Source organism: Rhineura floridana, chromosome 11, assembly GCF_030035675.1.
Source record: "Rhineura floridana isolate rRhiFlo1 chromosome 11, rRhiFlo1.hap2, whole genome shotgun sequence".
NCBI classification, from domain to species: domain Eukaryota; kingdom Metazoa; phylum Chordata; class Lepidosauria; order Squamata; family Rhineuridae; genus Rhineura; species Rhineura floridana.
The window spans coordinates 7227166-7242481 of NC_084490.1; the positions used below are offsets into that span (position 1 = coordinate 7227166).

General features: G+C 41.8%; 1 protein-coding gene across 1 annotated transcript; it reads left to right on the forward strand.

The window, feature by feature from the left end:
- Positions 1 to 2424: 2424 nt before the first annotated feature.
- On the forward strand, positions 2425 to 12834 carry LOC133365956 (vomeronasal type-2 receptor 26-like). The gene is made up of 4 exons (XM_061588452.1): positions 2425 to 2715; positions 5242 to 5469; positions 9481 to 9607; positions 11933 to 12834. The coding sequence occupies exons 1-4, from the start codon at positions 2425 to 2427 to the stop codon at positions 12832 to 12834; spliced, it is 1548 nt and encodes a 515-aa protein (XP_061444436.1).
- The last annotated feature ends 2482 nt before the right edge of the window (positions 12835 to 15316 follow it).

The window sequence follows — 15316 nt, forward strand, 5'->3', positions numbered from 1 at the left end:
ATTTATTTATTTATTATTTGATTTATATCCCGCCCTTCCTCCCACCAGGAGCCCAGGGCGGCAAACAGAAACGCTGTTGATCCAGTGTGTAGCATCTGTGACCATACTAGGAGCACTAGGTTGTGCTCAACTAAGTTACAGTCAGAGTAGACCCATTGAGTTTAATAGAGCTAAGTTACTTGTATCAATTAATTTCAGTGAGTCTGCTTTGAGAAGAATAGAGTGCAACCCACATACAGCCCAAAGTACATAGCTCTAGTCACCTCATCTCAAACAGAATGCTGTAGACCAGGACAAGCCACACCCCTCCCGGAAGCCAAAATGGTCATTACTGGAGCATCTCCACATAAGGAAAAGTTACAGCACTAGTTTAGAGGGGGGGAAAGGTGAGTAAGCGAGGGGAATGATAGAGGTGCACAAAATTGTGCATGGCATGGGGAAAGTGGCTAGTTAGAAGTTCCCATGATTCTAGAATCCAGGATCAATGAATCTTAAGAGTAGGACAGTACTTCTTCTTACAGCACATAGTGGACATATGGAAGACCACAGTATGTGGTGATGGCCTAGCTGTCTTGTCTTTAAAAGGGGGTACACTAATCCATGTAGGATAAGGCTATCAGGGGCCACCAGTATGGATGGTGCCATGCTATCTCCAGGCTCAGAAGTGGCATGCCTCTGAATGCCGTTTAGAGGGAACAGGAGCAGGAAAGTGCTGTTGACCTCATGTCCTACTTATGCAATTCCATAGGCATCTGTGCTTGACCACTGTGGGAAACTGGAAGTAGGACTGTGTAGGCTGTTAGTCTGATATAGCAGGCCTCTTCTTGTGTTGCTGGCAAGAGGAAGGGAATCCTAGTTGTATCATTGCCAGATCTAGACTAAAGATTTCCCCATTCTTTCTGACATAATCCTAGGGCCAAAATCTGTGGTTCATGTTTAATCCCTGTGGTGTGCTGAAACTACCTCCCAATTACTGTTCCATCAAAGAATGAGGGGGGAGAGATATGTTACTTATGGAACCCCCCAGAGGCCAAACTTTATATCAGAGGTAATTATCTCCCCTGCAGTTATCTCAATTACTGTCACTATTCCCTTGGCCCGAGATCCAACAGTTTTCCAGAAGATGGCAAAAAGCAACAACAAAGCATTTTGCAACTCAGAAGTGGTTATAAAACCTTCTCCTTCTGTCATTCAGAGCTGGGGTAAGGAGCAAAGGCAGGCAGGGCTCTGTCAGTTTGGACACTGACACTTTCCCCCTTTTTGTGGTCTGGTCCTGAGTTCAGATCAGTGCATGTTTGTTGCCATTCAAGGCATGCTTTTCTAACTTGGTTGCTGTTGAAGATAAGGCTGTTGTGTTTCTGTGTTAAGAACTATACTGGCAGAGACTTCTGCCATCTGTTCTGGTTGAGCAAGGAAAAGGACTGATGTAGATGGATGCAGCAGAACCTGCTCTGGAGAGAAGTTTTGGTGCAACAATCTCAAGGCTCCTGGTGTTGCTGCTTCTGCTGCCTCTCACAGAGAGCACCAGAGAGACCATGAGGTGTCCTGCAAGTGATCCCCTCCCTGTTCCTCACAAGTGGTACCAGCCAGGGGACCTTGTCGTTGGTGGGATTGGCTCTCAGATCACATATCCGTTTTCCCCATTTTGTTTCAATAAACAGCCTTCTCAGGAACAACCCTTTGAAATCCCAGTGTAAGGAGCTAATTTTCCCCCATCTCCCATGTCCCGTGAGCTTGGAATCTTTAATACAGGAATAATAGCATGCTGAAAGAACAAAGATGTGAAATGCATCCAGCACTTTTCTTTAGGAATCATAGGGCTCATCCAGACAACCTATTTATTAGACATTCATCCTAATTTGCTTTCATGGAGGTTATCCAATGTCCATTCCTTACTGAGCATTCATCCTGATTTGTAATGTGGAGGTCATACATCTTCCTATCCATTGATCATCATAACACATTTCTGGCACACTTCTGCATCACTTTCTTAATTGCAAAACCTTGCTTGAAAACAAATAAATAAACAAGCAAACAAATAAGTTGATTCGCTGTGCCAGAATGCTCTAATCCACTCTAATTGTGCACACATAAATTTCTGGTAGGTGACTGAATCCCTCTCCCCAAGTAGTGACTGTCTGGAGGTGACCATAGGTTTCTAAACCATCTGTACCAAGAGACGTCATCCTAAGAGAGATCTCTAGTTTATTTTGTCTTGTTCTTACTCTAGGATTGTGGGTTTCAATGTTGCCTTTAATTGCGCTAAAATTCACTTGTAGCAAGGGGGAACCTATTTATTTGTTTATTAGATTTATATCCTGCCCTTTCTCACAGTAGGAGCCCAGGGCTTTAAAAGCAATACCAAATATGCATTCCTGTGCATTGTAGAATTCATTTATGAAGGGGTATCCATCTATTTGCAGGATGGTGACAAAGTTCTACCAGCACATCCTGGCCTTGGCATTTGCCATAAATATGATCAACAAGAATCCCAAGATCTTGCCCAATGTGACTCTTGGCTTCCACATCTGTGACAGCTACTACGATGCAAAGCTGACCTACCGTAGCACTCTGGAAATACTCTTCAATTCACATAGATTTGTCCCCAACTATATATGTGGAACCCAGAAAAAACTAACAGCTGTTATTGGGGGACTTGTCTCAGATGTTTCCTTTCACATAGCTGACTTTTTAGGTCTCTACAAGATTCCACAGGTAAGATCTGTGAACTTGGGGGGTGGAGGGGGGAAGATTGGAGGGTTTCTCCTTTTACTGTCAAGTATTTATTTTCTCATTATGAAGGTGATTCTGAAGTTCCGAAAGAGGAAAAGATAAAATTATAACCAAAAATAAAATTTTACATACAAATAACCCAAATGGCAACTAGGGGAATGAGAAGAATAGCTGAGTCAGGGACATCTAACAGTGTTATGTACCATACCTGATTCCAGGAATCAGCAGCAATAGCCAAATAAGTACTTGAATACAACACGGGTAATTTTAAGCAGTTCATGGAAAGGGCTTCACATGCATTCAGATATTCCTCTGAATCCTTTCCTAAATTTATCTCTACATTTCCTTTTAGCTCACATATGGATCTTTTGCTCCAGAAGTGGGTGACTCCACACAAGTCCCTTCCTTATATCACATGGTCCTCAATGAAACTCTTCAATATAGAGGAATTGTCCAATTACTTCTACATTTCAGGTGGACCTGGGTTGGGATCTTCGCTGTGGATAGTGATAGCGGAGATTATTTCTTGCAGGCCCTGGAGGAATTATTTTCCCAGAATAAAATCTGTTCAGCTTTCACACAAAGGATCACAAGTCAAGGTCATTTCTTTACCCCTGATGAGATCCAGAACATGGGCTTTGATAGATATGTCAAGGATCCTAAAATCAGAACAATTGTGATCTACGGGGAAACTATGACATATCTGTTACTGAACACTGTTATAACTTTGTCGGTACCCGAACTGAAGGAAAACCCATCTCTTGCAAAGGTATGGATTATGACAGCCCAGATAGATTTTGCAGTAACAACTCTGATAAGGAGATGGGATTACAGAATATTCCAAGGCACCTTTTCCTTAGCGATTCACTCAAATGAACCTCCAGGTTTCCAGGCATTTCTTCAAAGCATAAAACCTTACCCAGTACAAGAATATGATTTTCTTAAAGATTTTTGGGAGCAAGTTTTTGAATGTTCACTTCCAACTTCTCAGAGGTTAATGGATGATGATGAGTATCCAACATGTACTGGGGAAGAGAAGCTGGAGAGCCTCCCTAGGTCTGTTTTTGAAATGAGCATGACTGGCCACAGCTACAGTATCTACCATGCTGTCTACGCTTTGGCACATACTTTGCAGACCATGGGCTCAATGAAGATGAAACACACAAGAAATGTGGGTAGCACAAGATTTGAACTTCAAGACCTTCAGCCTTGGCAGGTAATGACTCATAGGAACATGAGAAGCTATGTTATACTGAGTCAGATCCCTGGTACAGCTAACTCAGTGATGTCTACACTGACTGATAGAAATTGTCCAGGGTTTCAGATGGAAGTCTCTCCAAGCTCTACCTGAAAGTGCCAGGGGTTATACTTGGGACCTTCTGAATGCAAAGCAGATTCTTGAACACTAAGGTATGGTCCTTCTGCTTTCACACTGCAGCCCTTTTCCAAAATGAAATGACTTTATTGCCATGTTCACATTGGTATAAAACGAAGCAGCATCCATGACAAGTTGTGAAATAATTCATCATCATCATCATCATCATCTGATGTTTAAAAGTCAAAACAAATGTACAAGTATCTCATTGTGGACAGGAATAAAGTTGGACCTCTGAGGACAATTTCAGAGCCTGGGCAGATTCAGATGGGAGAATGAACTTCTACTAAGATCTCAGACCCAGGGTATTTTTGGCCTGAAAGGTACACTCCAGCACATCACACTGAGCCCCCAAAACCAGGGATGGGGAATGTGTGGCTCTCCAGATGTTGCTGGACTTAACAGCTCTCATAATCCCTGATCTTTGGCCATTCTGACTGTGGCCGACAAGAGTTGGAGTTCAACAACATCTGGAGGGCCACAGGTTCTCCATCTTTGCCCAGAGTTAATAGGCAGTCAGAAGCTGGTATAAGATTAGAATTATATGGTCCAGTCTCCAGGCTCCAGTCAGCATTGTTGCAGCCACTTCTTGATCTCATTGCAGTTTCCGAGGCGAGGTGTAATATAGCCTTGATGTAACTAGGGAAAGAGGAGAGAACTGATTTCTTCAGGAAGGGCTGCAGCTGGAGAGTTAGCCAGAGCAGGTAAAAAGACACAGGTGAACATGCTCACAAGTCACCCTCTCAAATGACCATGTGGAATTCAGTCATTATTCAATGACAAAGTTTGTGAATTCTAATTTTTCTCTAAAATTGATCTGAAAAAAACAAGAGATGTGAAGTTTCAGGGAGAAAAAAAAGGGGAAAAATTATGGGGGAACTGTTTTTATTTATTTATTTTTCATTTTTCCCAGTCTTTCATAAACAAAATAGAAAAATGGGGGAAAGCTTTTTATTATTATTTGTCCATACTGTTTTCCTGAGCCTTCACATTTGCATAACAACCCTATATTTTTAAACTATCTTTCATTTTATTCTGAAGCTGAAAGTACATAAAATTGTAGTAGTGAGGAATGTTTGCAAACATTCTCAAGAAGACCCCAGAATATTATTTTTTTCCCCTCTACCCACCAGCTCCACCCATTTCTTCAAGGCATTTTGTTTAACAACTCAGCTGGAAAAAAAGTGTCTTTTAATGACCATGGGGAATTTGTAGCCAGATTTGACATCATAAACATGGTCATATTCCCAAACAATTCCTTCCTTAAAATAGAAGTTGGAAAAGTGGTTCCTGATGCACTGGAAGGCGACCAATTCTTCATTGATGAGGATATCATTGTGTGGCACAGGAACTTTAACCAGGTATGGATTTTGAGGATATTGCAGGAAACTGCTCCATTATCAGGAAAGGTGATTCAGGATATGTGATTGACGGGGAAGGGCTGGAAGATTCCTGCCGTGTATAATGATCATAAGGGGTCTGATCTGCAATAAAGTCATCCCTCTGGTCTTTTGTCAGGGGACGATATGTCCCACCCCACAGCTGGAGCAAGCAGAGGCCAGGAAGAAGATGCTATGCATGTCGAATCAGATGGTAGTGTGACATCCCCTTAAAAAGAGCTACTGCCTCCAAACTGACCTCTTTAGATTTAGCACGGTACCCTTCACACCCAAAACATTATGTGGAATTACAGTCACCTTCAGGGGCTGAGTATGATTTTGGGAGGCATCCCATATTTCTCCTTTTGTGCACCATTTTTCTGATTGTTCCACACTGGTCAATCTGATCTTTGGTGTGTTGATTGATTTTGATGTCTTCCTTTAAATATATATATATTAACAATTCATACAGACAATTTATCTCAACCATCTAAAAAGGAAAAACATTAAGAGGATTAATTCTCAAAAAGCACCTAATAAGAAATTCTTAAATGCATCATTCCATTATTTCAGTAGAATAAATATCATAGATAAATAACTAAAAACACTATCCGTTTTCTTAAAAAAAACCTTTATTTATAGGGTTGGGGTTTTTAGTATACCTGATAACAATAATAAAAAACATCAATTGGTGTCTGCCTTATTCTCCATTTTATCTGAAACGTTTCCTAGGTATATTGTTTTCCTTATTTCTTTCTTTATTTGGACAATTTATGTACTTATTTATTTATTGAATTAGTCGCCCATCTGGCTGGCTGTCCAGCCACTCTGGGCGACGTACAACATAGGCATACAATATGTAGGCATTACAAATCTAAAAACAATGAAGATAAAATCTAACCCACCCCAAAAGCCTGCCTGAAGAGCCAGGTCTTCAAGGCCCGGCGGAAACTCATCATAGAAGGGGCATACCAATCATATTTAAACAAAACAGTAAGTGATTTACAACATTAGTTAAAACATCTTAAATAAACAGCAAACACACTAGTCACCTATAGTAAAATGCTTCCATTGGCCACACTGGGGTGGAGGTGTGGAGAATGGGTTGATTTGCTGATCAATTGTGAAATCTCTTTGAAGCCATTTAAAAAAAAAAAAAAGTGCACTCAAGCTGACCCCTCCAGGTTTTACAGTAAAAAGGGGCAGAGTTTGACTAGCGTCTTGTGCCTGCTTTTTCAAAAACAGAGGTGGAGATGCATTGGAACCAGCAGAACAGTAAATGTGTCTCTATCCTCAGAAAATCACCACATTCTTCACAAATACATCTAATCAGCTCCCTGTCCTGAAATTCCCAACTCCTTTTTTATATATTGTGTTATTACCAGCCATGTAGCCATACGTTCATTAAACCTCTATCCTTGAGCAATGCAGTTAATTTGACAATGTTTTGCTGCTTTCACACCTTCCTTATCAGATCCAATGTATTACGTTTCTGATTATTTCCCCATGCCTTTGCATATCATACTCAGAGAATCTTGATTTTAATGACTCATTCTATATGTCCTTTTACATCATTTAATGGGCACAATGAGGGGGATTCTCTCGCAACTAGCAGGAGGGGTATTGTGGGCAGGGAGGGAGGGAGATTGCAATGGGATGCTTTTGACCTTGGAGGCTTCAGCCTTCCAAATGCTGAGGAGTGAGAATGGAGTGGAGAAATCAGGAACTCCCTCAGTTTGTGCTGAGTTGGTCAAACAACTGAGATCACGAGCCTTGAGCTGGAATGGTTCCCCAGTACTAAGGAGAACTCAGGAGTTTCTTCCAGCTCTCTCACCAAGACAGAGATGAGCACTTGTGGAGAAATACAGTATAGCTGGATGCTGCCGATTCTTTTTATTAGCATTATTGTATTAATAGGTTTTTCTTGCAAATTTATTAAAGAAAAAAAAACATAGAGAACAAAAGGGGAGGAGCAAAAAACACAGGAAAAAATATCCATCAGCTGATTATTAAGAGTGCAATAACCACCAATTCATCCATCTTAGTTTACACATTTAGCTCAATATATGCCATCAAACTGTTCAAATAGGTATCCAGAGAAAGTTATAAATATTAATTCAGGTTTTACCCCCACAAAAATATTGATATTAATATCAATATTTTTTAAAAAATATATTTTTCAAATATTTAAAATTGATATTTTAAATGAAATATCAATATTAATAACTTTGAGGCAAATATCAGTATGAATATCAATATTTTTGAGGTGATTTTTTTTTAAAAAGATCCACTTCAGCTGCGGAAAACAGCTAGAAAAAAAATCTGTGAGGACAAAAAGAGAAGAATAAATAGGAAAACAACGGTCAAATTCAAATTTTGCAAAATATAGCACATCCCTACTTTCAAGCATAGATGGGCAGCTGCTAGCTTTCGGACCAGCTCTCCCCAGCTCAGCCACACCCCTTTTCCTTAGGATATGTCTCTCACTGACCCTGATTCTCACTCTCCTTGAGTGTTTTTGCCTGGATGGAATGTCTCATTGAACTCTCTTTGCTTGCCTGGGTGGAAGTGTGTGAGTGTGTTCAGAGTAGTCTGATGTACAAAAACTAAAAATTATGTTTGCCCATCAACGTTTGCCTTTCGCACTGCCCATCTCTGCCATATGTCCCCCACAAGTTTGGCTGAGTATATCCCATACAGAGCCATCCCTAGGCACTGGGAAGCAGGGCAGTTGCCCCAGGCCCCGCGCTTTGGGGGGGCACTCTTGGCGATCTGCTCACCAGCCGGCTTCTCCCTCCCTGCCTGCTCGCCTTCACCACGCCAGGCAGGGCGCAGCGCGCTCTCTCTCTCTCTCTTTCCCTCCGCCCGGGACAGGGGCTCACTCGCCTGCCCGCCCGCCCCCCATGCCGAAGCCGCCGCCACCACCGCCGCTCCTGCTGCGGTCAGCAAGCAGTAGCCACCCCAGGGACAGTGAGCTGGGCCAGCAGTTCTGGGACTGGTGCCTGCGCACCTACGGTGACTCGGCCAGGACCAAGACGGTGACCCAGAGCAAATGTGGGGAGCCCCCAACTATGCTTTTGCCCCGGGTCCCACACATGCTAAGGGAGGGCCTGATCCCATATATTTAAAGCACATGGCTTCCCTAAAAGAATCCTGATTACTGTAGTTTACCATACACAGAGCTACAGTTCCCAGCATCCTAAACAAACTACAGTTCCCAGGAGTCTTTGGGTGAAGTCATGTGCTTTAAATATATGATGCATATGCAGCAGTTGCCCAGAAGGAGATGAAGATTTGTGCCAAAGACAGTTACCCCACCCTGGACAGATATGTTCATTCCACACATTTGACATTTTTCTCTACAGATGATGCAATCAGCCTTCTTTAAAGTTGAGTGAACCAGTGATCGAACCACATACAAATTCTTTTGTGGCCCAACAGGATGGTCAACCATGCTTTTAAGGGAGGAGTTGCTTCCTTCCATTGGTCCCTAAATTTTCCTTCGCCAGGAAATTGATTGTGAAAATAATGCCTGCCATGCTTGGGAAAGTTATAGCCGTTTTTGTTTTTGATATGCACCATGTTATGTATTTGTCAATCTCAGTGGCGGCTGGGTGGAAGGCAGAGAGGTCAGTAGTAGGTGGAGCCAAAGCCCATGACAGGCAGAATCAGACCCAACGACAGGCAGAGCCAGCTAATTCTAGTTTCATTCCCATTCTCCTCCCAGCAGAGTTCTACAAGGGCAACACTGAGACTAAGGAGGAAGAAGCTAATGGCCAATGCCACCGCTTGGATTGGTTTTAAGAAGGCAGACAGGTAGGGGATGGCCGAGGTCAGACTAAGGTTGGTGGAACAGTGTCCCATTTGCCCTGATGGACTAGCCTTTACTGATGCACATCAGTTGTTCCCTTCCTTCTTGGCATTTCAGCTGATGGACATTTCCCCTCAATCCTATTTTCTCCCATTTGGAGTTCTCTTCCTTTTTATGGATAGGTGGTTCCCATTTCTGTATGCACTGCCTCTTGCCTCGTTGGACATCAGAAGAAAAAAAAGGAAGATATGAAGTTCTGTTGCTTTGATTGTGATCAATGCCCAGAAGGGAAGGTTTCAAACCAAACAAGTAAGTGATGGAGAGCATAAAACACTCAGATATTCAGTGTTAACATATGTGAGATCATGTATCATTCAGGATAGAGGAATATGGAACTGCAGAGTTTGTGGGATTTGCCCACTTACTGACATTTTAAAAAGCACTTGTCCCAGTGCAGAGAAGCTTGGGGAACTCCTCACAATGGGGCTATGTAAGAATTGGGCCTCCTCCAAGGATCTGTACTATGGACCATTGCTCTTAAAGTTCTTTATGAATGATATGCTGTGAGGGGTGAACAGTGAGGTGGTCCAGTTTGCTGATGACACCAAATTATTTAGAGTTATGAAGAATACCAGAAAGATTTATTGAAACTGAATGAAACTGAATGAATAAATGGGCAATAAAATTTCAAATGCATCAAATGCATGTAACGTGATGCAGATTGAGCAACACCAGCCTGAGCAGGATTTTGTTAAAAAAAGAAAATGAAACATTTTATGAGCACCTTTCTCTGGGCATTTTTAAGTAAATGCTAAATGTCCTTAAATTGAAATTATTTACTATTAAGATACACCTTTCATGACATTTTATTTATTTAAATAAATGTGTGTTTAATTATTAAAAATGAAGATTACATTCCCCATTCACATTATTTTAAAGAGCCCTTTTAAGTTCATCCCCCATTAAAATTCCTTTTAAAAAAGGCTGGATACGTAACATGAATAGCAGCCAAAAACCCGATTCAGCAAGACAACACCATTCCCACTCTGAGATTTATTTATTTGTTTCATTTATATACCACCCCATAGCTGAGGCTTTCTGGTCGGTTTACAGCAATTAAAAACAATAAAAACTAATATACAAATTTTAAAACACAGAAAAACAAAATAAAAAAACATTTTTTTAAAAAAAACACAATTTAAAAATAAATAAAAACAATTCAAAAATTGAGATGAGAGTGTGTTTGCATCATCTCCTCTTGTATTAAAGAACCCTCAAGAGCTTTACTCCCAAAGAGAGGGGTGGAACCATGTGGGCTCTGCAGCCCTGTAGGAGAAGCCAGCTCCAGCTCCAGCTCCATCTCTAGATCAACCTTTGTCTCTCTTCCAGTGCCCACCCTCCCTCATCCCCACCTCCCCAAAGCAGTATGTGTTTTCCTGGTTGGCTCATCTAACGATTGAGAAGGATTTTTGAGGGAATCCTGGATATTTATTTATTTATATCTCACCCTTCCTCCTAAAAGGAGCCCAGGGTGGCAATTAGCTTACTGGAGTGAAATTTTACCCATGTGTTTATTATTTGACATTCAGTGCAGGCAGGATATCCTTAAGCCTGAATGGGTTAAGGACACTCTTAGGCATCTTCTGTTGCTTTTGGTGTAGTCGATCATGGTTGGCTCATCTAACGATTGAGAAAGATTTTTGAGGGAATCCTGGATAGGCAGTAGGACTCCTTTTTTTTCACCTATTCCACATTGCTGGATATTTTACTTATTTATTTATTTATATCTCACCCTTCCCCCTAAAAGGAGCCCAGGGTGGCAATTAGCGTACTGGAGTGAAATTTTACCCATGTGTTTATTATTTGATATTCAGTGCAGGCAGGTGGTGGAATGAGAACATAAAGGATGGATATCCTTAAGCCTGAATGGGTTAAGGACACTATTAGATACGTTCAGTTGCTTTTGGTATAGTCGATCCTTGAGGGGTGTCCTGTAAGCCTGGCATGCACACTATGGTGAACACTGGGCAGCATCTCGGGTTTGCATGTATTGGGTTCACATATATAAGGCCCACTTAGCAAGGACAAAGTAATTTGCTCTGAATCCTTGGCTGGGGAATCACAGAGTGTTATTAAGTGCTAGTCATACTGAGAGTAGACCTATTGGGTTGCATTCAACTTATTCAAATTAATGAACCTGTTAGTCATGTCTATTAACTTCGATTGCCCTGCCCTAAGTAGGACTAGCAATGAATGTAACCCACTTAAGTTAATAAACACCTCTAACTTAGGCTCATTCATTTCAATGGGTCTACTCTGAATAGGACTTAGTTGACTATAAACAATAGACCGTAGCAGTCAACATGCCCTAAATAGGTTGCAGTTCTTTTGACTGTTGTATTTAATAGATATGACTATTCTGCCAGTTCATTGTTTCTTGAGTCTTCTTTGTGGGTTTTGGAGGCAAAGAAGGAATAAAGCTAAGAAATACTAAAATGCATTTGCACAGCCCTGCTTCCCTGTATGCAACCTGGAGGTAGCAGTTAGAATAACCATCAACTCCAACACTGAATGTCTTTGAGAACTGGGTTTGTATATAAATTGATGCAGTGATGGCATCTCTTTCCTTTTTAGACATGGATGATTGCTTCAAATGCCCAGAAGATCAATATCCAAACACAGATAGAGATAGATGTATCCCCAAAGTGATAACATTTCTGTATTATGAAGAATCTTTGGGGATCAGTTTTACTTCAGCCTCTGTGTTATTTTCGCTCATCACGGCTTTGGTGCTCAGAACTTTTATTAAGAACAAAGATACCCCCATTGTCAAAGCCAACAACAGGGACCTCACCTACACTCTCCTCATCTCCCTCCTGCTCTGTTTCCTCTGTTCTTTCTTCTTTCTTGGCCAACCCAGGAAGGTGACCTGCTTTCTACGACAATCTGCTTTCGGCATCATCTTCTCTGTAGCTGTTTCTTGTGTGTTGGCCAAAACCATCACTGTGGTTGTTGCTTTCATGGCCACCAAACCAGGGTCCAGCATGAGGAAGTGGGTGGGGAAAGGTCTATCCACCTCCATTGTCCTTTCCTGCTCCTTGATTCAAACAGGTATTTGTGTGGTATGGCTAGGAACATCTCCTCCATTCCCAGATTTGGACAAGCATTCTGTAACTGGACAGATCATAGTGGAATGCAATGAAGGCTCTGTCATCATGTTTTATCTTGTCTTGGGCTACATGGGACTTCTGGCCATCATCAGCTTCACCGTGGCATTCCTGGCCAGGAAGTTGCCGGACACTTTCAATGAAGCCAAATTCATCACTTTCAGTATGCTGATGTTTTGCAGTGTTTGGTTAACTTTTGTCCCAACTTACCTGAGCACCAAAGGGAAATACATGGTGGCTGTGGAGATCTTCTCCATTTTAGCCTCCAGCGCTGGGTTACTGGGCTGTATCTTTCTCCCTAAATGTTACATTATTGTCTTGAGGCCTGACCTTAACAACAGGGAGCAGCTAATAAGGAGAAAGAATTAGAGTGTCAACTGCCCTATTATATGTTTTCCCATATAATGGGCTTATGCTAAGAGTAAGCACCAGCTACTATGTGCTTAACACATAAACAGCTTGCTATATCAGCCTGCCTAGTTTCCCAGAAGGTGGATTGCTGTTGCTTACCTGGAGAGAGAGAGGAGGGACAAGGTGCTGGGGAGGATGGTGAGTTGCAGAAGCATACACAGAGCCAATCTGCTTTCCCTGCAAGTGTGTTTGTACCATGCTGACCTCTTCACTGCCTCACATCTCTTTCTCACTCCTAGAAAGCAACAGTAACCCACCTATCATGGAACTAACAAAGTGACGCCACCCCAGCCAGCAAGTTGCTTCTGAGTTAATTCACTTGCATATCCAAGTTGGGGAAGGGCTGTAGATCAGTGGTAGAGCATCTGCTTTGCATGTAGAAGGTCCCAAGTTCAATCCCTGGCATCTCAGGTAAGGCTGGGAGATTTACCTGCCAGAAACCCTGGGGAGCCACTGTCACTCTACTGAGCTAGATGGGCCAATGGTCTCATTTAGTATAAGGCAGATTCCTGTGTACCTAAGTGAATAGAACCAATATGTGATAAGTTCATATCCTTGAGAAGTGGAGAATAAAACCTTCGAAATTATGATGACTGATTATTGTTCAGTTTTATAGTCTTTGACACGATATATAATCGACAGTGCAATTCTACTTAAACCTAAGCCCCATTGATTCAAAGTCGCTTGCTTCCCTAATAAAATGTGAATAGGGTTGTAACATTTTAGCACCCTGTCCATGCCTACTCAGAAGTAAGTTCTATTCATTTCTATGCAGCTTACTGCAGGCAAGTAGGTAAACAAGCAATGGATACTAGTCTGAGTCAGTAATTTTGCAGGCTGAGCCAACAGTTCTCAGATGATGATGCAGTTCCTTCACAACAGGTGTTCCTTGCTTGCTTGCTTGCTTCTTTATAAGATTTCTTACCTGTTCTTCACCATAAGGTCCCAGGGCAAGTCATAACGATATAATATGCAATTATAAAAAACAGATACAACCGTTACAGTTACAAAACATATAAGAATGCCCAAATGGAAGAGAATAATATAAAGTCAATAGAAGAGGTGGGTCCCACAAATCTAAATATCCTAATTCTCAAAGGCCTAGGTAAAGAGGTGAATACATGGCATTTGGCTCTGTCAGTCAGATCCAGGACACGGGATCCTTCCCATTGTATAGGGCAGACATTGCAGCGCTTGCTAAGGCCTGCTCCTCTAAAACTGCTGATGCTGAAGAGAAGACTTATGAGTTTCTCCAGTTCCCAGAGTTCCCTAGGAAGACGGATTGGTTGTTAGATCACTCTAGTAATCATAGCTCTGTGAGGAGAACAGGGGTTTCCTAACAACTATTGCCACCCTTAATAAACTACAGTTTCTAGGTTTCTTTGGGGGAAGCCATGACTGCTTAAAGTAGTAGCCTAGGGTATTAAATGTGTAGTACCGATGGGGCCAAGGTGTAGCATCACAGGTCAGGAGAAAGTACAGCATGGTGTCCTGTGCTTTTGGGGGACATATGACCATTTCTCAGAAACTATCATATTTCCACCATTTGAGAAAACATATAGAGTGATCTGTATAATTATGGAAGCTGGGCTAATTTATGTTGGTTTAAATTAGGCTGTCTTAGATTTATCTGGTGTAAAATACTTCAGATTCAAACCCCATTCAGGAACAAGGCTACTGCTGCCTGAACCTGCCCACACCAGGCAGGGAGAAAAGCCTGTCAATAGAGTTTGACTCTTAGCACTCTTTTGTCAGCGTAAGTTCAGCTGAGTTGCCAGGTCACATGACTGAGCTAAACAGAGTTAGGATCCAGCACACATTAGCAAACTAAGCTCCTGTATCTCCAGTTGAGCTGGGATGAGTGAGTTACACTGGCATACCGCAGCTGAGCTGGGAACCAGAGAGCTGAGCCAGAGATCTGCCAAATCCTAACTCCCTCACCCAGCAGATCTTGGGTGTGGATTACCCCCTGAGTCAGGAGAGTCTTTTGTAAGAAGGAATAAAATATTAGGGATTTTTAGCCTTTGATTCACCTCAATCAGCTAGAGTTTGGAAAGCCTGCAATAGCAAAGGTTCCTGGGAAACTGCCTCTCTATGAACTCTGAGTAGCTGCATATCTTGAGTGCCTGAGGGTATAGACTTCCTGACTCATATGAACATTTGGGGAATGTCATCCAGTGAGAAAGCAGGCACTCCTTTCAAACTAAGAATTAGTCTGCATAGTGTTTATGATCATCTTAACCCTTACAAAGAGGTAGGATAGCTATTATCTGAAACATCAAGAATTTACAGTGGGGAGATGGCAGTCATTATCTGGGAATTTATCTGGGAATGGCTTCTGAAAAAAACCAGATTCCTTGAGACAGAATATGTCAATGAATAGCATGTCTACTGTTACAGATTCATTGATGGCTGATTTATTTATTTATTTATTTGTGCC

Bases quoted from the DNA above. Each gene is read 5' to 3' on its own strand.
- LOC133365956 (XM_061588452.1), top strand. From the start codon at position 2,425: ATGGTGACAAAGTTCTACCAGCACATCCTGGCCTTGGCATTTGCCATA. The intron at 5,470-9,480 runs GTATGGATTTTG...TTTTATGGATAG, and splicing joins GGCACAGGAACTTTAACCAG to GTGGTTCCCATTTCTGTATG. The intron at 9,608-11,932 runs GTAAGTGATGGA...TTTCCTTTTTAG, and splicing joins GAAGGTTTCAAACCAAACAA to ACATGGATGATTGCTTCAAA.